We start from the raw sequence: 26,474 nt of genomic DNA, 5'->3' as shown, positions 1-26,474 counted from the left end.
ATCAAAGCAGTTGTCCAAGCAATCACTACCTACACTATGAGCTGCTTCAAACTTCCTTTGGGTCTTTGTTCAGAGATTGAGAGCCTGATACGAAGATTTTGGTGGGGCCAGAAAGGTGATAGGAGGAAAGTTCATTGGGTGAAATGGGAAACTCTTTGCCTCCCAAAAAAGGAAGGAGGTATGGGCTTCAAGGATCTAGCTAACTTCAACGATGCCCTCTTGGCTAAGCAAGCTTGGAGATTACTTCATAATAAGGACTCCCTCTTCTATAAAGTCTTTAAAATGAAGTTTTTTCCAAATTGCAGCATTTGGGAGGCACAAGAATCTAGCACCGGTTCACATGCTTGGAATAGCATCTTAAAGGGCAGAGATGTGCTTCTTAAGGGTGCAAGATGGAGGATTGGTTATGGACAGGCAGTTAGCATATGGAACGATGCATGGCTACCATCAGTGGAGCATCCAAGAGTATTATCTGATATCGTTCCAGGCTTTGAAGAAGGGAGAGTCTCTGACCTCATCAACCCACTCACAAGAACATGGGACTTACATTTAGTACACAGACTTTTGTCTCCAGAAGAAGCTGCTCTAGTTCTTAGCATTCCTTTAAGTCGTACTCCAGTGGAGGATAAGATCATTTGGCCCTTTACCCCCTCAGGTAAGTATACTGTAAACTCGGGTTCTAAATTTCTAACTACACTCAACTCTGTGCAGGTTCCTACAGCCAACCAGCAGCAGCAAAGTGGCTTGTGGAAGCAGATTTGGAGCCTTAATGTCCCTAACAAGGTGTGGCACTTCATGTGGAGAGTATGCAAGGAAGCTGTACCAGCAAAGCACAACCTAATGAGGAGGAAGATCTTAATGGAGGACAAATGCGAGCACTGTGGTGTGGAGTCAGAGACAACACTTCATGCTATTTGGGAATGTGCTATGCTTGATGAAATTTGGGAGGCCATTCCAGGTTTTGAAAACCGGCGACAACATGCAATCTCAAGCACCAAAGACCTGATGAGCGTGCTTCATGAGAAAAAGAAAAACCTGGAATTAATGACCATGGTGATGTGGACGATTTGGCACCGACGTAACCAGCTACGTGTTAGCTCTAATGATTTTCCACGTTCACAGGTCATCCAACAAGCTACTCAGGCGCTGTCTACCTTCCAACAAAGCCAGCAGTCCCTCAGTCAACCTTCAGCAACGCAGCGAACCCAGCCTCGCACACAGTGGTGCCCGCCTTCACCGAATTGCTTTAAACTGAACTTTGATGGAGCCTCTTTCCTGGAGATGGGTAAGGCTGGACTGGGTGTGGTCGTGCATGATAGTCAAGGAAGTATGATTGCCTCGCTGTCTGAACAAGCTCCTCTGCCATTCTCATCGGATATCGTGGAAGCCATGGCAGCGGCAAGGGCATTGATCTTTGCACAAGAACTGGGGATAACTGAATTTGTTCTGGAAGGAGATTCAGAGGTAGTGGTTAACTCTCTACGTAGCAAAGAAACCTCCTTTTCTTCATTTGGCCACCTGTTGGAGTCAGCAAAATCTTTACTCAGTCCAATGACTAGTATCAGCTTCTCCCATGTACGTAGATGTGGTAATAGAATAGTCCATAACCTAGCTAGACATGCAAGAAATGTCAGAGGTTTGTCGGTGTGGGTGGAGGATGTCCCACCACACTTAGTTGATGTATTTTTTGCCGAACTTGGCTGATTTTTATAATAGTAGTAGTCTTCTTTCTCAAAAAAAAAAAAAAAAAAAAAAAAAAAAAAAAAAAAAAAAACCCTAACATGGAATAAATAAATAAAAAAAATAAAATACACATTTTTATTTGAGAAAGTTAAAAAATACAACAAATTTTCACAACACTCTTATTTTTAGTTAAGTTACATCTCAGAATAGATATATTTTATTTTTATTTTGACCAATGATATACTGATATTTTAATTTATTGTCAAAATATTGTGAAGTTTTGTGGTATTACTCAAACAACTCCTTCCACTTTAAACAATGAGCCCGACGCAAAATAAATGCCACTGCCACCAAACCTATTTAGACTTTTGACCAATTTGGCAATTTCAATCCTTTTTCTTTTTACTTATCCAAATTTCTTTCCTTTCATTTCAATTTAACCACGTGGAACTCAAACTTTACACATAATAATAATAATAATAATATCTTGTATGGCACTAAAGTAGTAAAACATCCATTATTTATTTCTCCTTCATTTCTTGCATTTTCATAGTTTCAAATTTTGATTTTTATCATAAATCCAAATTTTAACTAATTAGAAGAATAGAGAAAGAAAAGTTGAAATTTATTTTCTCAATTTATTTTGAGGAATCAAATTAAATGTCTAAACTTGATGTTTATAGATTAATTTCTTACTTTGATGATTGATTGTTAAGAATGTTTTACAATTGTTTAGTTATTTTACAATTATTTAAATTTTAATAAATTTTGTATGACTATTATTGTTGTTTATAATTTTATTATTAATATCGATTAATAATTTTAGGCACTTTTTTTAAAAAAAATTTTAATCTTCCCCCCTAAATTGAAATCCTGGCTCCACCATTGTCATACACGCCCATACCCAACTGATTAACACCCTACCAGCCTATTTTATAACAAAAAGCCATGTCTCATTAATTCTCAGGGGAAAAAAAAGTGAGAAATGATTTGAGACTATCCATTTGCACATGTGGTTTCTGTTCCATTTGGTAAGAATATATATATGTTTTATGTACTCGGATGTCATGTGATTTTTTCTGGGTTCAATCTTCTTCTTTATTTATTTTTCATACTTATAAGTACTTTTATTTTTCTATTTGTAGAATTATTTTGTTCCTAGCTAGAAAGTTACACTAGACTTGGTCTTTAAAACAATAATCTACTAAATCTAAAATGTGAGATCTAAAAGAGTGTTTTTATTCTACCAACAGAAAGGAGAGTATTATTGCTTTCAAAATTCAATTAAAGTTAACTTCTTTATTGCAATCTTAAGTTATTTTGATAGATTCTCGATAATACATGCACCCATGCAAGTATGATGGCTAAGGTAGCAGTAGTTTCCCTAAAGGAGCTCTCTAAGAAAAAGTTTTCTGTGAGAGATAAATTCCTTCAGTTTCAATGTGACACAAATAAGTCGACATGAAATTGAGTATTCATCAATCTCTTTGTTAGGAAGAAAACATTAGGCAGCATCACACGCTATCATCTTGTATGTCGTCTCACGCTGTTCAGTCACATCACTCTATATTTTATTAGGGGTTATTATTGGGTACTCCGGGAGTATACTCCCTTCCTCTCACATAAAAGTTGGTCTCACCCATCATAGGGCCCACCCACATGTGAGAGGGAGGTTGTATACTCTCGAAGTACCTAATAAATTTCTCTTTATTAGACATAAGCATTACATTTTCTTCATCATGGATCTCCCAAAAATTAAAATAATCCTTCAAATAATTAGTGCAATTAATGAAATTCCACTTGCGCATGCATAATCCAATTAAAAAAACGAGGTTTTGTTGTATTTAGGAATGCACTTATGAATTGGCTGACTGTTGTTGTCATGGTTCTTGCCTACCTCGATGTTGTCTTCCTTGTAAAGAGATTGGTGTGTGATTGATGCATCATATATGACTCAATGGGTGTCATGTTAAAACCTTTGAGATCTCTACCGCCAAAACTACTACCATTTAGTTTTGTTATCTATTAAAATAGGAGAATGACAAGACTCTGATATTAATTGATTTAGTGGATAGTCACAATTAACAAAAAATACTTGTCTTAAGAATGAAGCCTAAATCTTAAAAGAGATTCTTTAAATTCACAAAGATGGTTTTGGAATCCATCTAAGAAAGAATAAGAGAAAACCTTACTACAATTTTATTAATCAAAAAGCCTAAACATCTAGGGATTACAACGACTATTTTATAGAAAGAAGTCCTAGCCTCCTAGGGTGGCTTGTGAACCATATCAAACCCAAGTTTATGGAAAGGACTAGATTAGACTTAAAAAAAGAGGTGCAATTATATATATATATATTTTTTTAGTCTCAAATAGAACATAGAAATTCCCTTTTTATATAATGATCCAATTTTTACGAAGACGCTTTTAAACAAGGAAATAAAGGTCAATTTTAGAAGTTTCTAAAAAAATAATAATAATAAACAACAAAAACTAAACTTTATATTCTATCATACATCAAATTATCCTAGTAATTTAATCTGAGGAAATTATAATAACAATAAAATTATTATTAGTATTAAAAAAAAAAAAAAAAAGCAGTGGCATATTAGATTGGTTGTACCAAACCTGAACAAAATGTAAAGGAATGTTTATGTCTCATGATTACAATTATAAGTGGTTGAGATCTCTCATTTTAGGTAGCTTGATTAACCCAAAAATCATAATCTCTATTCCTTTCTTTGCTAATAATAGAGGTTAGATCATAGATAGATGGGGTGGTCACATGTGTTGCTTATGATCCACATTTGTAATAGCTAAGGTTAAAGTGACTATGTCCTTGTCTTTATAAGGCATTCCGGTCATTTAACAATTCATAGCTTTTCTATCAATACATTTAAAAACAAAAGGAAAAAAAACAACAACAAAAGAAGGGAGATTTTTTTAGCCCTTCACGAGAGTACTTATTATTATTATTATTATTTTGCTAAAGGGAAAGTCAAATTAATAATTTAATAGTGTAGAGACTCAATTTGTAACGATCCCAAACTCGTATTGGGTTCTAACACTAAAGGCCCAAACAATAAATTTGTAGAGCGTGGATATAAAAGAACTAGATTAACTTCAAAAGAAAAACTATTAAACTTAACGTTTTTAGATGGATTAATACAGATATTACGATCAATTTATCCTTGAGACAAGCTAAGTTCTTTTTTTGTAAGATTTTCTTCTAAGCATCAATTGTTCAGAAGCTCCGATCTCTTCTCTCAATGCATTATTCCATGTTATATACTGCCCTCTTGGTGTCATCTTCACCTCACACGTGTAGGTTGGATTTGGGGGATCCCTTCCTGTCCCATCCAACACTTCCTGGAACCTTCAACTAACAGCTGTAAGGCTGCTTCATCACTGTTCAGGAATCACTTCCACATTAATGCGGTCAGAGAGTTGGTTGAGAGGCAATTAATGCGGAGGCAGCAGTTGTTAAAGATATTTGTTTATCTTTTCTTTTTTACCCTTGGTCCCATGTCCCACCTTTAGTGGTAATGTAGCTCTAAAGTGTGTTTGTAACAATATGGTGTTCAGGTCGTTCTCGGACACATATTGCCGAGAAGGATTTTGTCCTCGGACGAATACTGGACTCATCTCATGTGATATCTACTCCTCTTTTCATTTGGTTCCCCTTATAACCTTATATGGGCCTTCTCAGATGGTTTAACGTCCTCGGATGGGCTATAGGCCTAGTTAACACGGTTTTAATAATTATTGATTAACCGACCCCCACAAATAGTATCATCATCATTGTTGTCCTAGCAAATTCTTCCGTGATCACAAATTCAAAGTGACATGTATGTATCTATATTCAACAGTAAACTATTTTATTTCCTGAATAAATCAATGACAAAATTTTGACTCCAAATTAATTTTGAACTATTTTTTTTTTCTACCTTATCATGATTTATTAAAAAAAGTCATATGACTATAACTACGCATAAACAATCTCTTCAAACATTATATAATGGATTGGAAAAATATAACTCCAAATAGATTTGGAGCTAGACTTTTTCCATAAATCAATTGAGTAATATGAACCAAATTTTGGTACTCTTAAGCAATGATTGATAGCTTTATCAATGATAAACCCTTTTTTTTTTGTTGGGGGGGGGGGGGGGGTGGGGGGGTTTGGTGTTAAACCAAAACCAAGGCAAAACAATAGAAAACCGAACTAGAGAAGCATAAAATGACAACTTCATGGATCTCCAACATCATGCCGATGAGCTTAGCTTAGATGCAATCATTTTTGCATTTATTATGTCACAACTACCTTACATTGTATTTAATGTGATGCAAGATGTTCATTTATCTAGTAATCTAGTTGCCTAGTTGTACCCTACAGATTTTGGTATGTCAGAGTGATAGTTGTAATATCAGCTCAAAACAAGATTTGTGGGATATGTTTGAGCAGGGAAAATTGAACAATCAACACCTTTAAATAGCCTTCCCAATATCGTAGAGAGGTATGATTTTTGAGAGCCAAACAATAGTTCTTTTACTCTATTAAATTAAACCTTTATTAGTAATTATGCAGATTGAAACTAACTGACTTTCGAGGGCCATTACATTTCCACTTCAAAGGATTCCACCTCCCACAACTATCGTTAATTTGCTGAGCTAAACCTAACTTAACTTTGTCGTTAGTGTCACCGATGAAACCCATAGGAATAACCAATTTCACAAAGATTTTCGTTAATATTCGTACAGAATAAGGAACACCCCCCCCCCCCCCCGCCACGGGCGGAGCTAGGGGGGTCAAGGGGGGGCAACCCCACCTAAAAAATCTATTAATATTTCTTCTATTATATTATATAATACAATAAATGGATTTAAAAATTATATAAATAAATGGTTAATAAATAGGATGGGTTTTTAAACTAAAAACAAAACCCTCCTAATATACCATTTTTATAATTACAATTTCAAAATGATTTTTTATGTAAATAAACCCCTAATAGATAAATAATATAATGAATATGTTGTTTTATTTTGAATTTTCTTGCATTCAAATATTGCTTAATATACACACGAATGATTATTTTGCAAATTGATCTCAAATACTATATATGTGTGTGTGTGTGTGTGTGTGTGTGTGTGTTCGCTTGCACGTGCATAAATGTGATGTTAAATGTAATTTTTACCCCTCTTTAAGTCAAATCTTGGCTTTGCCATTGCCCCTATAAATGTGTGTGAATGCGTAGGGCTTTCAATAAAGCCTCTAACACGAATACACCATACCTATCCAATAAAACAAAAAGCCGTAACACAATAACATAAATACTTTGAAAGGGGCATTTCACCAAACCAAATTAAACCCATCAAAAGGAGGCACACAACTAAGACTCCGCTCCTTCCTAATGCTTTCTTTTATCTTGCTTCAGTTTCCCTTTAAATGCAAGCAATAGACATAGTCTACCTTGGCTAAACCTCTTGTTTTTTTTTTAATGCTCAACCGTATGTAGAGGGTAATTGGGTCTGCAAAATGTGGGTGAAATAAAGAGCTTCACAGCTCATCAAGCAAGCAATGTATTTATTAATTTGATGGGAGGTAACGGAACAGTATTCAATTTGAGTTCTTTAATTAAAATAGGCTTATCCTCTAGACTAAAGAAAATTGAAAATAGAATGACAATGAAGTCAATAACCATGAAGAAAAAAAAGGTGAGAATCCGAGATGTTTGTCTTTACTCTATAATCTATAGGTCTCTCTAGCATGTGAGATGTTTATGCTGTGTAAAATGGGTGGTGACAGGTTTTGATGATTTGAGCATGGAATAGACAATGAGTAATGACATGCAGGTATTTCCCATTGCCACCAAACAGGCTCCATATATAGAAACAGACAAGAGTCACAAGAACAACGCAAATTTGCATTTACAAATTAATAATTTTTTAAAAAATAATTCAATTATTATTACTGGGAGGGATGATTTAAGCGCTGGAGGGTTGGAAACACTAGAAATGTCAGTTGGGTTATAAGGCTTTTGACTACAAATCAATAAGTTCAAAAACAAATTCTTCACAATTTTTTTTCATAATTGACGAGTCTCAAGTCTCAATGGAGATAATATGTTGTAAAAGTGCTAATAAAAATGGTATCAGTAATAGATTTACATGTGAAAATGACATATATGTATATAAATTATAACTTGCAATATCAACGGTAATAAAAAGATTGTAAGAAATTTTGTCTTCATAACATTTATTTTTACAACTATGAAATATACCCCAACTAAAAAAAAAAATTGAGAAACAAATTTCCCCCAACTTGAACATAAGCTCAAATACCAAACGCCAAAAGGAAAAAGGCAAAACCATGAATGGAAAAGGCTCCAACTTGCATTGAAAATAGCTTTTCACGTGTCATTGATTTTTTCAGCCTTGAATTCTTTGATTATGTTTAATATTTGTTTTTATAGATAAGTATAATACGTTGATAACCCTATGGTTCGAACTCTTTCCCCCCTAAATTTCAAACACTTTGTGCATGAGAATGTGTCAATTCAGTTACAAGACCCTTAGGGTGTATTTGGTTCGCTGTGATGTTACATTACGCCATAATATTTCGTTATTAATGTAATCTCAATACAATAATACAACATTACATTATTTAGAAAGGTAATGAGATTAAGATGATGTGATATATTTTAAAATTTTAAATTATAGTAATGTTAAAAAAAATAAAATAAACCAAAAACTTTAATGTCACATTATCATAATGTCCATTACATTAAGAGCAAATCACAGTGAACCAAACGCCCCCTTAATGTTATGTTTAATATTATTTTTAAGTTTAAGCAGACCACATAGTAAAATACAAGTATTTTTAGGATTCAATTTATGTTTAATATCATTCACATTTATTTTGTGCTAGTATATTTGAACAATATAATGAAAATGCTATCACCATTGCCTTATTCAGTAAACAAAGGAATTCTTATTGCAAAGCTCTCTTTTGTCATACAATGTTTTTTTCTTTTTTCTTTTTTTTTCTTTTATGAAAAATATAATAATAATAATAATAAGAAAAGGTAGTGATACAAGTGTAATTTTGCATTAAGTAGGTGAGGTGCAACCATAAGGTGATAATTACTGCTTTGATGGTGAGGCTGATCAAAATGTGGGACCAGTGGAAGACACAAAAAGACGGGCCAACATGCACACTTTTGAATTTGTTTTGTAAAGCAAACACGTGAAGCAACATTAATTCTCTTCACTAAAACATTAGTTAATTAAATTATACTTCATGTTAGGAGGGTGGAATGAGATAGAGATGATTAGATGAAGAAATACCTAAACTATAATCTTGTTATTAATAAATTTTTGATAAGCAATTCACTCTCATTAAAACTACACTCATTAATGAAAAAAATGGACTTAACAAAATGTGAAGCTTAGATTCAAATCTATCATTCATTTTAATGCTAAGCTCAACTGGTTGGCGTCTTATATGAGATTTCTAGTATAGATATTTAGGTTTCAAATTGCACCTCTCCAAACTATCAAATTAAAAATAGAAAATGTGAAGCTTAATATACATTTTCACCATTTTTTATAACCAAAAATAAAGAAATTGTGAGTAAATTTCTTATTCGAATTTATTGCATTGAAGCTTAGTATTTATTTTTCAAATTTCATAATGCTTCTCTCATATTAGTTTGTAGTTGTAAATGAGATTTTGAATCAGTAAGTATCCTTAGCGTGATAGTTACTTTATAAATACAAGTTCTTATGGGATGGGGGGCAATGGATGAAGTTCAAGTCTCCAGAAAAGAACTTCACATATTTATACTTAGATTAAGCTAGAGTGAGATTTTTATCTAAGATTAAAAATAAACGGGATTTGGGAAATTAAAGGGACAACCAATAATATAAAAAAAATCATATTTTATATTTAAAACTAGTAGAAATTTTGAATTTAACAATTGCTTATAATTTTGACAAGTATATAAGGCATGGGACCATCAACATGTCATTCTTGTGATTGTTCATGCTTACACTTCTTTGGTCATATACACTCTCATCTTTTTGGTGGGGCAAGTCACACCTTCGTGAAAGAACACTTTAATTATGCTATTATGTTACATAACTAATAGAGTTATTATAGAGAATAAGCATTCAAATTTCAAACCTTATACCTCATTATTAACTAATAGCCACTAATTAACTTTATAATCATAAACATTATTACTCCTAAAGATTCAAAAGTTTATTCTAATATTTTCCTCAGCATTCAATTTGTAATTAAATCTTGACTAATCCAACGGCCCATTAATTCCCCTGGTGACAAAAACCATTTTCAAACCCCCTAGAAAAAGTGGCTCAAATTATAATTAATTATGTCTTAATAAAATAAAAAGTAGTTTTTAAGATCACAAATTATGTCACAACTTTTTACCAAAATTCTGACATGATAAACTATGAGTGGTTAATCATTACTTATACATGAACCCATCATTTTATTTTACCAATCACACTCTGTCACGTCAAAATTGTGACAAGAAGTTGTGAAACTTTTTGTAGTCTTAAAACCCAAAAAAAATAAAATAAAATAAAAAAGTTCAATTTTTCCACATAGTAGAGAGGACGAGGTGGAGATGTATAGAATTTACAGCCCAACCGAAAAGAAAGCCTGTAAATTATTTTCTTAAAGAAGAAAGGGTATAGGTGACGTGTCATAAATGTATTGGACCGAGAGCCAACCGTATTAAGTATTACGAGGTAGCACCCCCGTGAATTTGATAAATACCAACGGCAAACTCGCGGGCTTGCAGTTAATACTATAAAGTTTCACACACCCTGTTCTTCTCTCTCTCTCTCTATATCTCAGTCTCAGCTCTATTTTGTTGCTAGCTAAGAATTGAAGAAGCTTTCATAACCAAAGAGTTTTTGTTTGAGATGCATGTAAAATGAAAAGAAGAAGATGGGAAATTAAGCTCAACCCAAGTGATCATCCAAATTCCCATTGTAAACTCAGGTTTGGTTACCATTTCATGGGTCCTGATCCATTCATTCATGCATGTATTTTTACATATATATATATATATATATATGCATGTGGGTGTTTCAGTGTTTGTGTGTGTAATCACAACCTTAACTTGCTGTACTTGAGGTTAAAGATGACCATACAGTTAAAGTTTGTACATTTTGATTTATTTATATGGCTAAGATTGTAAAGATGATATCTTTTCATCATGGGTTACATATATGTGTGTTATTTTTATTTCTTTGTTTTAGATCTCTTGGATTTTGTACATGGGCCTAATTCTGTGTTTTCATATACTATTGGATTTTGCTTTTTGGTAGCTAAAAGCTATGTTCATGATGTTCTTTTCTTGTTTTCTTGGATGGCTGAATGAACTGTGTAAATTCCACTTTCAGATATGGCTTATTTTGTTAATATATGACTGTGATAAGAAACCAATCTTTTGGCCGGAGATGGGAAAGAAAGGAAGCAGCTGGTTCTCATCAGTGAAGAAAGTTTTCAAACCATCTCCTAAGGATTTGCAGGACAAAAAGGTAATTTTAAGTCATTGACAATTATTTGAGTGGTCCTTTTTAGTGATTTTTATGGTTTACTTTTTCCAATTTTTCTTTTTCTTATTAAGTTTGATTTTTATGGTACACCTAAATTAAAGTTAATACTTCATACACATGATCCAAAAATGATGGTATCACAATCATTCATTTTTAACCTTACATGGTGATATGATGCATACTTAATTGACAGTAATTGCCTAGCATTTACACTAGCTAGGTAACAGCTATATAAATGAGACTAATCAAGGATTTAAGGCAATTAAATAAGTGATAATTATGCTTTTATAAAATTTTAAATTTTATTATAATTTGAATTTGTTGATGCGTACTGGGTTTCCTAATGAATAAATGAATTGATTACTCCATGATAACAACATGTCTGAATTTTTCTTCTCTATTGATTTGCAACAAAGAAATACAATGACTAGATCAAATCAAAACAAACAATGCTTTCTTATTAAGAAACATTAATGTGAGAGAGACATGAAAGCAACTAAACTATCCAATGGGTTTGGTTTGATTTATAAATGGATTTGACCATTAAACAATATAAAAATTCACATTTGAATAACAATTAGTTTTCTCTTTAATTCTTTTGTTGATATGTGAATTTTGCCTAATCTAATCATCGTGACCATTCTTATGGTGATCAGTTCTATGGTTCTATTATTTTTGGCTTGGGGAGTGACATGATATAGGTGCATATGGTCCCCTAACAGCATAACCAAATAATGTTACAAGGCTTATGACCTATAATTATCATGCCACCTATGCTGTCACATCATCCATCTTCATCAACATGTGCTTGCTACCTTAGATCCCTATGTTGCCAAACACCCAATTGATTCTTGTCTCTTTTTCTTTTTGGTTAAGCTTTTAGGGAGAAGAGTATCACAAGTGAGACTTGAGAGAGTGTTTGGATCCCTAGCTTCTCTTCTTATCAAAATGTATTACTACATCTTGAATAAGATTGAAAACTTAGGTTAATTATAATTGTCCATCTAAATTATGAGTGATTTACAATATTCATCCAAAACCATAAATTTTTTACAATTAACATCTTAATTCAAGCTAAATTTGTAATCCATTCAAAAATCACTGTTACAATCAATAAATTAGTGAGCTAACTGGGAGTGACATTGCAAATTAGTAACAATTCATCTATTAATTTTGATATATCAGTACATACTAATTTATTTTGACACTATATTTGTATGGTCATTAGTGGACATTGCAAACTAATCTCAAATCACTTTAAGATGAATGATAATTGCTACTTGCTATCTCTTCACAAGTCAGTGTACAAGTATTATTTCTAGGTGTTAATGCTAAGCAATTACATAATTTTGCAGAAGGACAATGGGGAGAAATGGCAATATGATGCTCCAGAGGTTGTGTCATTTGAACATTTCCCCACAGAAAGTTCAGCGGACATCACAAATGATGAGAGCACTGCATCAAGTCCTGTGAATCAAGATAGAAACCATGCGATTGCTGTTGCAGTGGCAACTGCTGCAGCTGCGGAAGCTGCTGTTGCAGCTGCTCAAGCCGCGGCCAAAGTTGTTCGATTGGCTGGTTATGGACGCCACTCTAAGGAAGAAAGGGCTGCAACCCTCATTCAAGCATACTATAGGGGTTACCTGGTAAGATTTTCTTTTGCTCTCACATACTGAGAGTGATTTGAACTTTCTGCTTCTTATGTTTCAAGATGAAGCCTTATAAAAGTCAAGCCTAAATTGCATGTTTGTTTCTTGAATTTGGAACATGGGTGATTTTAATCACTCAACTTTCAAGAGTGTAACAATTTAGTCATGGCGTCAACTTTCTATCAAAATTTGTATGCATCCAAATCAACTTACTGTTAGGCATGTTAGTAAATTTTGGATGGAAAATTGACAGGAAGACTAAATTATTATACTTTTGAAATTTGGACCAGAATCATGCATGCCCCAAATTTGAGGACGGAAACTACAATTTACCCAAGTCAACTTATATGGTTGATATGGGTTTTCTAAGTCATATAAACCAATTTATTTAAACTTAAGAAAGCCCCAATAGCCATTGCCTATTGGACAGGTAAGGATTATAATTTATTAGGCATACAATAAGGACTATAAATTATTTCTACCCAAAAAAAGGACTATAAATTATAGGCATACAATTGAAATATTTGCAGTCATAGTACTTTTCATTAAAAAAAAAAAGTTTGCAGTTGTAGTACAAAGATTGTTCAGAAATGAACGACAGGCAATGAGCAATGGCTTTTATTGAAGGTGATGAATGAAAAGTAGAGGACATTCATTGTTTGGCCCATTGCTCAACTTCTTGCAGGTCCCAACTCAGGTCTACCAGGCATCTTATTTAGGTCCACATTCCAATTAATACTGAACTAGATATTGACTCTGTGGAGCCTGATTGCACCAAGTCTAGTGGTCATAATCAATGCTAAGGGGTGTTATACAGTGTGTTTGAATGCACCACCTTTTCTTTGGTACATCATTGTCATCACAATATTGCAATATGCTATGCTAGCATTGAAAACTTTGCCAAAATTTTACTATTTTACTAACTATTGTGTGCTTTATTGTGTAGGCTAGAAGGGCTCTGCGAGCTTTGAAGGGATTAGTGAGGCTGCAAGCCCTAGTGAGGGGTCATAATGTACGCAAGCAAGCACAAATGACAATGCGTTGCATGCAAGCATTAGTACGGGTACAAGCAAGAGTACGAGCACGCCGACTCCAATTGACTCATGATAAGCTTCAAAAGAAAGTAGAAGAGGTCGATCAAAAGCCCAAGAGCCCTCTTAAAAGCAATGATATTGGAGCTTGGGATAATAGGCATCAGAGTTCTGAGAGAATCAAGGAAAATGCTTCAAGGAGACATGATGCTGTGATGAAAAGGGAGAGAGCTCTTGCTTATGCTTTTAGCTACCAGGTTAGTGTGAGACACTATTACATCTCTTGCTTATTTGAATAGCTTTTGATTATCATTTTGTCTAATGAAAAACAAGATGTGTACCTAACTAAAACATGTTCCTATTAAGTTCCAATGACATTGTCCTAACTATACTTTTTTCAATGCAACAGCAAGAGCAGCAACACTTTCAACCAGATCTCAACAATAATGAAATTGGGCCACATGTTGATGAGCGCGAAAAGGCCCAATGGGGATGGAATTGGCTTGAGCGTTGGATGTCGTCACAACCACATCAAGCCCGTCAAATGGGCCACAAAGAAAACTCTTATATGACACTTCCTACCACCACCACCACCAACACCACCGATGAAATGTCCGAGAAAACAGTAGAAATGGATATCATTGCGCACGCTGGCTTGAGTAACATCAACATGGGCCTAGTAAATCGGGACTCAATCGAATCAAGCCCATACCCAACTAAGCAAAGACAAATGGGCTCAAATGATGGACCTAGCTACATGGCCCCAACTCAGTCAGCAAAGGCCAAGGTGAAGGGTCAAGGCACAGTCAAACAGCGTGGGCCATATGGGCCTCAATGGAACCCATCAACAAGGAGAGGCTTGGCTGTTGAGTCAGGTTGTGATTCCTCAAGTTCAGGTGGAGGAACAACCTTTCATGCCCCAAGGAGCCCAAGCCCAAAGAGCAATGGGGCCCGATTAAATTCTAGGCGGGCCTCGAGCTGTAGTCCAAATCCTAATGGCATGGATGATTGGCCACTAGGTGGTCCTGCTTGGAGACATGATTTTGGTTGATGCTTCTCACATCCCAAAAAATCCACACCCAAAAAAAAAAAAAAAAAAATTACAGGTTTTGGTTGATGATGTTGAATATTTATTCCATATAATGTGGTGGTAAGAACTTATTTTGTGAATATGTTGTCAATGACTTTTACTTATTTATCTGAATGATGCTATAAACAATATTCCTTCAGGGCTATGTGATAACATGTATTTTGTAATTCTTTTTATATGTGTTTCAATTTGGGATCCATCGATTTATGTATGACGAGAACGTTGTGTATGAGAAGAGATTCTTGCCCTAGCTAATTCAAGAGATGTGATAGGATTTTGCTACACTGTGATAGGTGAAGGATTAATGAATTTGTATCGAAACAAAAAATATTATCATTGGGATATTGAAATTTGTCTAGCACCACTCTGAATAGTAAAGCATTGGTAATTATTTGTATCAAGTTTGCATGTGTTAAAGGTACATTTTAATTTTAGTAATGCACCAATCATAAAAAGTAAGTTGATTCAAGTTGAGGATATAAAATAGGTTTCAGTTAACTCAATTGGTAAAGTCTTTAACGGTTGAATAAAAGATTTAAAGTTTGATCTCCGCCTACACCAAAAACCGATTGGTGTCTTGGTCTGATGATAAAGAGTTATTATTAGAAGCGAATGTTATAGGTTGAAACTCTCATTAAAAAAAAGTTGAGAATATGAAAAAAAAGATAGAGGAAGATAAAAAATAATACTAGTGGAAATTGTGAAAAAATGATATATTAATTAAGAAACTAACAAAAAGTATAACTTTGGACATAATATTATAGTGAAATATAAATATGTGTGTGTATTTGTTGAGAATCTGTAGTTAACCTAAAAAATGTTGGGGCTAAGGCTTTGTTGTGTATTCATCCATAGGTGATGAAACATGAGGAGTTGAGATGGAGTAACTAGGATATGCATCAAACTCACCAACATGATGAAATTAATCAAACCCAATCCAAGCTAATCTCTCGGATTAGTTTTCATGAGTTGAGTTGAGTTTGGGTTGATAGTCTTTTAAACCCATCGGACCTAACTTGACTCACTACAAACATAAAATTATTTTATTAACCCTATTTTAAATTTTGTTAGTTTCATTGATTTTGTTATTTTAAAAATTAGTTTTCAAAAAAATTGAAATATAACTGTAGGGGCCGGACAGTCACTAAAATTATTAAAGTCAAGTTAATTGGACCTGTGACCCATCCGAGGATGCAAATCTGTCCGAAGAGGCCCATATCAGATTGTAGGGGTAACCAAACGAAATGAGGAGTGAATATCACGAAGGGTGAGTTCAGTATTCGTCCGAGGACAAAATCCTTCTCGGCAGTATGAGTCCGAGGACGATTAGAACGCCATCTTATTACAAACATATTTCGGAGCTATGTCACCACTAAAGGTGGGGTAAGGGACCAAGGGTAAGAAAGAGAAGGCAAACAAATATCTATAACAACAGCTGCTTCCGCATTAATTGTCTCTCAACTAACTCTCTGGCCGCATTAATGTGGAGGTGACGCTTGAACAATGATGAAGCAGCCTTACAACTGCTAGTAGGAGGTTTCAGAAGGAGTTAAATGGGACAGAAAGAGATCCCCTAAACCCAACCTACACGTGTGTGGTGAAGATGGTATGAAGAGGGCAGTATATAACATGAAAGGAAAGCATGCAGAAAATGATCGGAACATAAAAAAACACAAAGAACACTCAGGAAAAAAGCTTAAAAACCAAAGAACTGTACTTGTTTCAAAGAAAAACAGATTGTTATATCGGTTCTAAACCATCTATAAACGTGAGGTTGAATCTTTTTACTTTTAAAAAGTTAATCTAATTCTTGAACACCCATGCTCTACAAATTTTATTGTTTGGGCTTTCAACATACGAACCCAAGACCAATTTGGGATTGTTACAAATTGAGTCCTTACAATAACTTAAGCATATTCTTTGAATTGTAAATAATTTATTAGAAAAAGAATTTAAATATTTTATTAAAGCCTATTTTTTAACAAGGCATAAGATATATACGCAAAACCCACCTACTTGGTTGGTTTTTATGTATAAGTTTGGAAAAACCCTTCAATTTCTATCATTAGTGTTTTTTTTTTGTTTTTTTGTTTTTTTTTTTGTTGATGTCCCCTTTGGATAGAAAAAACTTTATCCAAAACAAACTAACCAATGCAATTGTCGTCTATTTTGGCACATCAAACAATTGTAGTCTATTTTGGCACATCAACACAACAGGTCATGAGGTACACAATTACTAATTTGCATTTTTATTTAAGAAATGTTAGGTTTACAATATTTTTACAACAATTTTACAATAAATTTTAGGTAACAAGTTGTTATTGACAGACAAAAAAATAATTTCGACAATGAACTCAAATTACAATCAGTAATGACTTGTCACATAAGATTTGTCGTTAAAAATTACTAAAATATTGTGGATGTTGTATTATTCTTTTTATTCACCCAACAAAAATGAGAACTAATGGGTACATTTGAAGAGTAAAAGAGTAAAAAAAAAAAAATAGTAATGCTTCATTTACAATAATTTTACAAAAAAAAAAAATATTAAATGACAAATTGTTACTAAAATTAGTAATGCATAAAATATATTTTCAAAAATTTTGTGCACAAACATTACTAAAATAGAAAGATAATAAAGACACTGTTTATATATATATATATATATATATTAAATGCTTCGTGTCCCTCTTTTGCTTATTTGAGCAAACTGACTTTGTTCTCCTGTAAAAGAAACCAAAATCCCCAAATTTAAATTCTCTCTCTCTCTCTGTGTAATTGCTTTCTTCATTCATTGGCTTTGCGTCTCGGTCTTGCTCTGCTCTTCCACAGGTTTCGCTTCAACTCGTATCTGGTAACTGTTTTCTCTCGCGAATTTGATTTTTGATTTTTCAATTTTTTCGTTCATAAATTTAGGGTTTTGCTCCAAACCTTAGAATTTTGAATTCCGAACCTTTCTATTCGTAAAAAGTCTAGGATTCGAATTGATTTTGGGGTTTGGAGGTTGAATTAGTGATGGGTTTGATTTGGATTTAGATTTTGGCTTCAAATTGTGAAATTAACTTGATTTTCTTGAATTGAAACCCGTGATTCTTTGTTTGTAATTGAAGAAGTGATTTTAGTTAAATCTTTTAGAACTTGGGACTCCAATCTGTTATAGACATTAAATTTACTTTTTTTATAAATAAAAATTTAATCTTTGATATATATATATATATATATATATTTGTTTGTTTGTTTGTTTGGATAGAAATACCATATTAATGGATTCTGAGTGCGTATGGGTTTGTTATTACATATGGGTTTGTTAAGATAATCACCATTGAAGTTTCTATGAGATATTGGGTAAAGTACCATAACGCATTCAATGCTAGACATGAGACAGACAGATCAACTAATGGTATACAAAATTGAGGTGGTATGATAATATTAGCTGCAAATTAGTTGTAGATATGAGATTATATTAATTCTCAAGGTAAATATCTCAGAAGTAAAGAAATAAGCAACTATATGGCACTTACAGAAGCATGTTGAATATTTGGGTGGTTTACATTTGTTCATGTTGTTTACCTTCTTATGTTGTGGGTTATCGAATTGAAGGTTTGGAAAGTGTTACTAAAATTTTGTTTGTTGCAGAGCTTGATATCGGGATTTCAAGATGCCAGCTACAGCGGGGAGGGTTCGCATGCCTGCGAACAATAGAGTTCACAGTAGTGCAGCCCTCCAAACCCATGGGATCTGGCAGAGTGCGATTGGGTATGACCCGTATGCGCCCAACAAGGAAGATGGCAAGAACTCTGCAAAGCCAAATGCGTCGGCAAACTCTGAACCAGATGCTGAGAATGCGTATGCAAGTTTCCAAGGCCTCCTTGCACTTGCCCGTATAACTGGGTCCAATGCCAATGAGGCTCGTGGGGCATGCAAGAAGTGTGGTCGTGTTGGACACCTCACATTTCAGTGCAGGAACTTTTTGAGTGTGAAGGATGATAAGGATAAAGACCCAGAGGCAATTGAGGCTGCAGCTTTGGCTGAGTTGGATAAGTTGAAGGGGAATGTAGGTAAGTTGAATGGGAAAAGTAGAAAAAATGCAGTTGGGAGCTCAGAGGAGAGTGATGAAGAGGATGACAGCGAGGATTCAGATTCTGATGCAGATTCAGAGATTGAGAGGATTATTGCTGAAAGAAGTGGAAAAAAACTTGGTACTAAGGGGAGGTCGTTGAGAAAGAAGGATTTGGATAAAGATGGGCATAGAGATTCTAGGGATAGGAAAAAGAGAGGGAGGTCTAAGAAGAGGAGTGGGAAGAGAGGAAGTAGTGAATCGGATGACTCAGATGGAGGCAAGAAGAAGAGAAAGGAGAGGCGGAGAAAGAGGGATGAGTCATCAGATGATGATTATGAGCGTGAGCGGCGGCATAGGAAGAGTAGGAAGGAGAAGAGGAGGAGGAGAAGCCACCGACACTCTGACGATACTGATTCTGATGCATCTGATGATTCTCGCAGAGAGCGAACTCGCAAGAGCAGAAGGCCCTCCTCACCATCTGATTCTGATGCAAATGGCTCAGATGATTCATGGGTTGGTAGGGGCAAGAAGCGATCTGAGACGAAGAGCAGGAAACGCCGTCATGATGAGGATTATTAGAGTTTATTTTGGAAAGGTATTAAACTTGGTACTTTTTTGAGTTTCTTTTACAATTTTTGCAATATGCTATGAAATGGTTGTATGAGATATATGTACCTCTGCTATTGCTGTCAATTTGCTGCTGAAACTTTGGTTTAAAAATTGGGTCTTTTGGATTGCAAGATAAAGGCATGATTTCTTGTTTGCTAACAAAGAGCTTGAATTGGCCTAACTAGTCTTTGTGCTTTTATAATTTTGGTGTTCTTTTCTCCTCTGATAAATTTTTACATAAGCAGAGAGAGAGAGGTGGGGGGGGGGGGGGGGATCTTACATGGTTTCTATATAGATTTACATAAGATCATTACTTTCAAAATGTCTTTGAACTTGTCTTGATTTCATTACAAAGCCTCCCGCACCCCATTTGTCTCCTTGCTTCCCAATTCCTTCAACTAGTAGTATGACTTGCCAATCCATGGTATCTTTGGTTTCCTGTTAGAGCAGCTCTTGGTTGTGGCACTATCATCATTATCCTTGCTAAACTTGTCAAACAAATTCTTGCACATTGGTGCAATCTGTTTAGACACAGTGTATCCCAGCCTATCATATGGAGTTTCCTTGCCCCATATCATGTACTCACAAAACGGGATTCATAACAGAGTCTAGCTTCCTGCACACTTCTTCTGGAATCTTGAAACTGGGGAAAGCATACAAGGGCACGGTTTAAGTCAGTGTTCTCCTCTAAAATTAAATTTTCTACGTGTTGTGCAAAGCATATTAGTCATGACCAATATAATTCTCATGGAAAGTTAGTACTTGTTATCCAATGTATTGTTTATAAATAAATATTTTCAAGGATTTATGTGATGTAATTGTAGGTTCTTGAAATTTTATCTAAGAATGCTGAGATTGGTTGGGAATCAAACTTTATTATATTTTCGAATTATAAAACAAAATAAAATCTGAAAAGATGGAATGAAATAAAAACGTTTTGGTCCTCATATAGGGGAGAAAAATTGGAGTGCAGATATAGGCATAAAAGGGCACGGTTTAAGTCAGTGTTCTCCTCTAAAATTAATTTTCTACGTGTTGTGCAAAGCATATTAGTCATGACCAATATAATTCTCATGGAAAGTTAGTACTTGTTATACAATGTATTGTTTATAAATAAATATTTTCAAGGATTTATGTGATGTAATTGTAGGTTCTTGAAATTTTATCTAAGAATGCTGAGATTGGTTGGGAATCAAACTTTATTATATTTTTGAATTATAAAACAAAATAAAATCCGAAAAGATGGAATGAAATAAAAACGTTTTAGTCCTCATATAGGGGAGAAAAATTGGAGTGCAGATATAGGCCTAATATTTTATGCATATTTTCTTTGGTTTAAATTTAGACTGGTGAATCTAAGTATTAAGTGGCTACCAATAATGTGTTTGCTACCATAGCCACCAATATTTGCATTTTTCTCAGACATCACCATGCCACCTCTTCAGCCTTCACTGCTACGTTCACTTTGTGTGGCATTTTTTTTAAAGATGTTTTATGTGCTGCCATCATTTAAAAGGCATAGGCTACATGCCTGGGCGGCATTTTTTTTGTAAAAATAATTGCTGTATGTTTGGCTGTAAAGTAGTTCGAAGGTCCAATGGATCCAAAGGTTGATTAATGATGAGCTTCTTTTGGATTTGGAATTATTAGTATTGGGCAATTAACACTGAAGAAAATACCTTTTGACATTAAAAATTACATGGAATAAGTTACATGGAAATTTACACACAGGCTACAGCATGTTTAATCTAATTATTTTCATATGAATGTTTCATTGTCTGGTTTACCATGTATTATGATGAGAGTTGGCTTTGGTATTGTTTATTGGTAATGTTGGATCAATTTTTTGCTGTTTATTTGGTTGATGCTATTTCGTATTTTGCCAGAGGAGACTATTGCGTAAAACTCTGCATAATGAGATGGTTCAGTTGCTTAAAGTCAATTTTTTTTTTTGAATTCTTCAGAAATGCCAGAGCGGGATATGGTGAGCTCTCATGAAGTTACCAAACCAGTGATGGAACTCAAATGGTGTTGAAACTAATTTTGTTTCTGCTTTCGTGCTTGGATTATTTGAAGGCGTGACAAGTTTTAAGTTGTGTTTTTATCCCCCCCCCCCCCCCCCCCCCCCCCCCCCCCCAAAAAAAGAGTTTTTAAGTTGTATTGTATTGTGTATTGGAAAATCAACATATTATTATTAAGTGGCTGTGTTGGAGTGCCTTTTACATATATGTATACCATACTTTTAGGCCAATTAGCAATTGTTTGACCTGAATGCAGTTGCGATTGGATCTGGTTTTCTTTTTTTAATCTGTTTCCCCCCTATACCCTGAGATTCTGAATATAAGTTTTTTTTTTTTTTGGTTAAATAAAATTTTAGAGAGATATTGCGTCCATAACATTTTCACTTATTGGTTCAAATTTGAACCTAACACTAAGATTACTTTTTTGTCCCAACAATAACAACCAGTAACAGTCTATCACTTAGGATTTATTGAAAAAATGTTGTGAAAATGTTGTGGATATATCATTTATCAAAAATTTATGTTTCAAAGAGGCACAGAAGACTACAGATTAATTAGTGATGTCAACATTTTATGTTTCTAGCGGCTAAAATTAGGTGTTACTTGCAAGGTTGGTGGTGAATATGTTCAACTTTGTTACTACAATTTACACCCCGAACAAGAGTGCATACCAGAAACCAAAAAATGTTTAAGCTATATATTGTATTAAGTAGTTAACACTACAAATCATACTTATTTCTTATCACCCACACTTATTTCGTAGTGCATTTTTTTAATGGTTTACAATCAACAATAGTGATGGAAAATATCACTGAGTCACATTACTCACTGAGTTACATTACTCTTGATGTGCCTTTGTTAAAAAATACATTCATTTGATAACAGGCTTTCCTGCAGACAGAAACTTTACATTGCAGAAATACAAAGATAGGAGCAAAGCACTGCTAATCAGAAACTTGAAAAACTCGAAAGGCACAGTAAACATATATAAATTTTTGATTCTGGGTTTTCCATCCTTTGTTGTTAAAATCTTGAATCTTGTGTGGCTGCTCCCTGTTTGAATTGCAAACCTCATGCCAACACGCATTGAATAATTTAGGGGATAATTACATTTTACCCACTTGTGGTTTGCCTCTAATTCGATGTGCCTACTCGTGGTTTCAATTTTGACACTTTACCCACCTGTGATTTCCTCCGTTAGTAATCCGTAACCCACCTCTCCCTCAGTCGTTATTCTAACACAAAATATGTAAAAAACAAAACCCCAAACGGATCAAAACACTCTCATTCCCAAAACTCACTCACTAACATGAAGAACATACACGTAGAAAACTAATACAAATTAAATCAAGCAATACCATCAAAGTACAAACACAGATCTATTAAAATACAACTAAAAACACGAGAAATAGGATCAACAATTTCCAGCACTTAATTTCTAAAGTTTTGATTTTCAACATCCAAGATCTCACTCACACAAAACCACTGTATATACATTAGCTCCCAAGGGGAGGATCGGCAAAGCTTGACCAAGGGAATAGAGATATAAGAGAGGAAGGTTTCAAAGCCAAACAACAAACCCACCAGAAAAAATCACAACATCGTGAATAGTAGAATAAAAATTACTTGATTTGCTGGGTATAATAGAAGTAAAGTGAAAATTTCAAAACCAAACAACAACCCAGAACCCACGGAATCACCAGATCCGCCACCAGATCGGTCAACGATTTCCTACATCGAGCCTAGGTTTGATTGTGCAAGGCCTCCACACCACTGTGGTAGATCGAAGATTGAGTTTGAGAGTTAGGTTCGGAAAGATCGGGTAGAGAAGTGGAGAGATGGTGGTGGCTGGGGTTTGCCGCGAAGGAGCTTGGAAGCTTCAATTCTTTTAGATTCCAAAAGATCGAAGAGAGAGGGAGGTGTTTAGGCTGAGATCGGGTTAGGATAGAGATTCCGGTGAGAGGGAGGTTCAAGCTTGAGAACCACCATCTAAGGTGGTGTTGGAGCGGCGGAGATGAGCTGTGAGTGGTCGGCCATGGCTGGGTTTGGGGTTTGGAGAGAGATTGTTGAAGAAGAACAAGTGTGAGTGGTCGGCCATTTGATTTTTTTTTTTTCTTTGAACAAATTAGTAACCATTGTGGTGAAAGAGAGACAACAAGGCAAATATATATATTTGTGGATGTTGATTTGAGTTTGATTTTTCTGGGTCTATGTTCTTCATGTTGTAAATTGTGTTATGCTTTGATTTTAATAAATTTCTTAGTACAGACACAAAAAATAAGTATGAGGAAGAAGACGAAGAACTCTCTCTCTCATGGTTTTGCTTCATTTGATTTGTATTAGTTTGTTCTTCTCTCATGGTTTTGCTTCATTTGATTTGTATTAGTTTTCTGGGTTTATGTTCTTCATGTTTGTGCATGTTCTTCATGTTTGTGAATGATGAGAAACCAATACCATATTTTAATCTTGTTTTTCTCTTTTTTTTTTTTTTTTTTTTTTTTTTTTTTCTTGTTTTGGGAGGAGAGAGACATAAAATGGGTGTAAGAAGGCTTATTTACCCCTCTTTTTTAACAGAGGTGGGTTACGGATTACTAACGGAGGAAATCACAGGTGGGTAAAGTGTCAAAATTGAAACCACGGGTAGACACATCGAATTAGAGGCAAACCAAAGGTGGGTAAAGTGTAATTATCCCATAATTTAGAAAATTATTAGCACCAATTCACTTGTAACAAACTGGGAGGGAAATCAATAAAAGGAACAAAACCGATCAAATACTTCATTTTGGCCCATCAAACAATAGGTCATGAGCTACACAATTAGAATTTCTATTTACCTAACAAAATGAGCACTGATATAATTCTCTGCTGTAATACTTTTGGGCTGCGTTTGGATACTTTAATTTAGATTTGTATTTTAAAATGATGAATTTTAAATGCCTTACTTCCAAATCTATAAATATTGAAATATTGTCTTATGTATTTCTAATATCTATGGGTTTAAAAGTTATTTTAAATTCAAGAATTTTAAGGGTTAAAATCCTAAATGAATTTATCAAATTCAAATCCTTAACCATTTTTAAATTATTCAAACAATATTTTTGGATTTTAATCACCTAAATCCAAATCTAATCTATGTACAAAAATCCTGTCATCCAGTCACACCTAATGTTCTCTAGCAACGTATCAAATTCACACCAAAAGCTGTTTACCTAGGAACTCAAGACTCAAGAGGCTTCTTCATGCATAACTTTTGAGTCATTCTCAATAATTATGTGTTGTAAAGCCTTCTTTGTAATGTCCTAAAATCATAAGCAATAAAAGTCTATTTAATTTGAATAATCCATAAAAATATTAAATAAAAGAAACTAGCAACCTTGAATCTGATCACAAGAGTCAGAGCTCTAATTCACCAAATACAAAACATCCTCAAAGATAATTCTCCAATATAATGTTTAATGCCATAAAATAATAATAAAATCCTCAGTTCCACAAAAATAGTTCGTAACTTCTGTCTCCCAATAATATCTACTCCAGTAATCCATCTAATGTATCTGTAATGGGAAATAAAGGGGGGGTGAGATAACTCAATAAGTGAAATTCACTAACATTGGGGTGTGGGAACAAACCTTTTAAATAAATAATTCTTTCAACAAATTCACAACTTGTAACTCATCAATATTTTGTCATCAAATATTTCATGTAAAAGAAAATAATATCTTTATATTGTGAGCCATCATAATATATATCGTCATATAAACACTTTCTTAGGCTTTTCTCGTGGTCAACGTTTACGCCTCGTTGACAGGGTTGTGCTATCCCCTTTTAGGACTAGAACCTCCTTTCCATCCCTTTTTCTTAAGGAAGGCTCATTTGGAACCTAAAGGTGCACTCCCTTGCTAAGGAGCTTCCTTTTTGGATCCTCAATAGTATACTCCCTTGCTAAGGAGCTATCAAATGTGCACTGTCCCCTTTTCTGGGGCCGTCCCTTGCTAAAGACTAGCTGCAGTATGATTGTCCCTTGCTAAGGACTAAATACCATACTGAGCTTCTAATCACGACTTGCCATAGGTTTTCAAAACATATTCAATGTGCTCACAAAATAATCCATTCATACTTCTCAAAATATAAAGACATATTCACACATACAAGTTTAAATAAATTTAGGTTGTCCCACAAGTTTTTCATAAAACGAATAGTTAATGTGCACATCAAACATTTGTAAAATATTAATTTATATATAGAATATCAACATATTTCTTTCATATAAAATAGTTTAATAACCAACACTGTTTTGGGAAAATCCTCCAAAATTAGTAAACACCACTTACCTCTTAGTGGCAAAAATAAAGGAAATCAACCTCCCTTGAATCACAACAATTCAGTAGAATTAGAACTTAGCAACACCAAAATAGGTTCATCAATACACAATTTCCCACTTCAAAACTTATTTTCACACTTAAACGGTTTTATCCTAGACAATAATGATATATCTAAAATTCTCCATTTATTCACGTAACTATCCAATTTACTATTGGAAGCAACGTATTGCCTTAAGTTGTTGCTTAGCATTCCCTCTTGATGCACTGGATGTCCATTGACTCTAACATTATATATATAACTATATATATTCAACTTAACATTAATCTAGTGCCAGAATGCTCTCTTGATGCCGCTGGACATCTACTGACCTTAATATTATATATATATATATATATATTAAACAAAAGTAAAAGCTACATA

At 34.2% G+C, this 26,474-nt stretch overlaps 2 protein-coding genes across 2 annotated transcripts; both read left to right on the top strand.

Annotated features, from left to right (window-relative positions):
- The first annotated feature begins 10,505 nt into the window (after nucleotides 1–10,505).
- Nucleotides 10,506–15,299, top strand: LOC126698746 (protein IQ-DOMAIN 21). The gene is made up of 5 exons (XM_050396166.1): nucleotides 10,506–10,714; nucleotides 11,119–11,256; nucleotides 12,630–12,920; nucleotides 13,870–14,211; nucleotides 14,364–15,299. The coding sequence occupies exons 2-5, from the start codon at nucleotides 11,176–11,178 to the stop codon at nucleotides 15,003–15,005; spliced, it is 1,356 nt and encodes a 451-aa protein (XP_050252123.1). The 5' UTR covers nucleotides 10,506–10,714; nucleotides 11,119–11,175; the 3' UTR covers nucleotides 15,006–15,299.
- A 2,427-nt stretch (nucleotides 15,300–17,726) lies between these two features.
- Nucleotides 17,727–22,020, top strand: LOC126698442 (CAX-interacting protein 4). Its single transcript, XM_050395663.1, has 3 exons — nucleotides 17,727–17,898; nucleotides 18,681–19,699; nucleotides 21,678–22,020. Exon 2 carries the CDS (start codon nucleotides 18,703–18,705, stop codon nucleotides 19,681–19,683), a length of 981 nt encoding a protein of 326 aa, XP_050251620.1. The 5' UTR covers nucleotides 17,727–17,898; nucleotides 18,681–18,702; the 3' UTR covers nucleotides 19,684–19,699; nucleotides 21,678–22,020.
- Nucleotides 22,021–26,474: the final 4,454 nt, after the last annotated feature.

Source organism: Quercus robur, chromosome 9 (assembly GCF_932294415.1).
Source record: "Quercus robur chromosome 9, dhQueRobu3.1, whole genome shotgun sequence".
Lineage (NCBI taxonomy): Eukaryota > Viridiplantae > Streptophyta > Magnoliopsida > Fagales > Fagaceae > Quercus > Quercus robur.
Note: the sequence above shows the minus strand (reverse complement) of the source record. Positions and strands in the feature narration are given on the sequence as shown.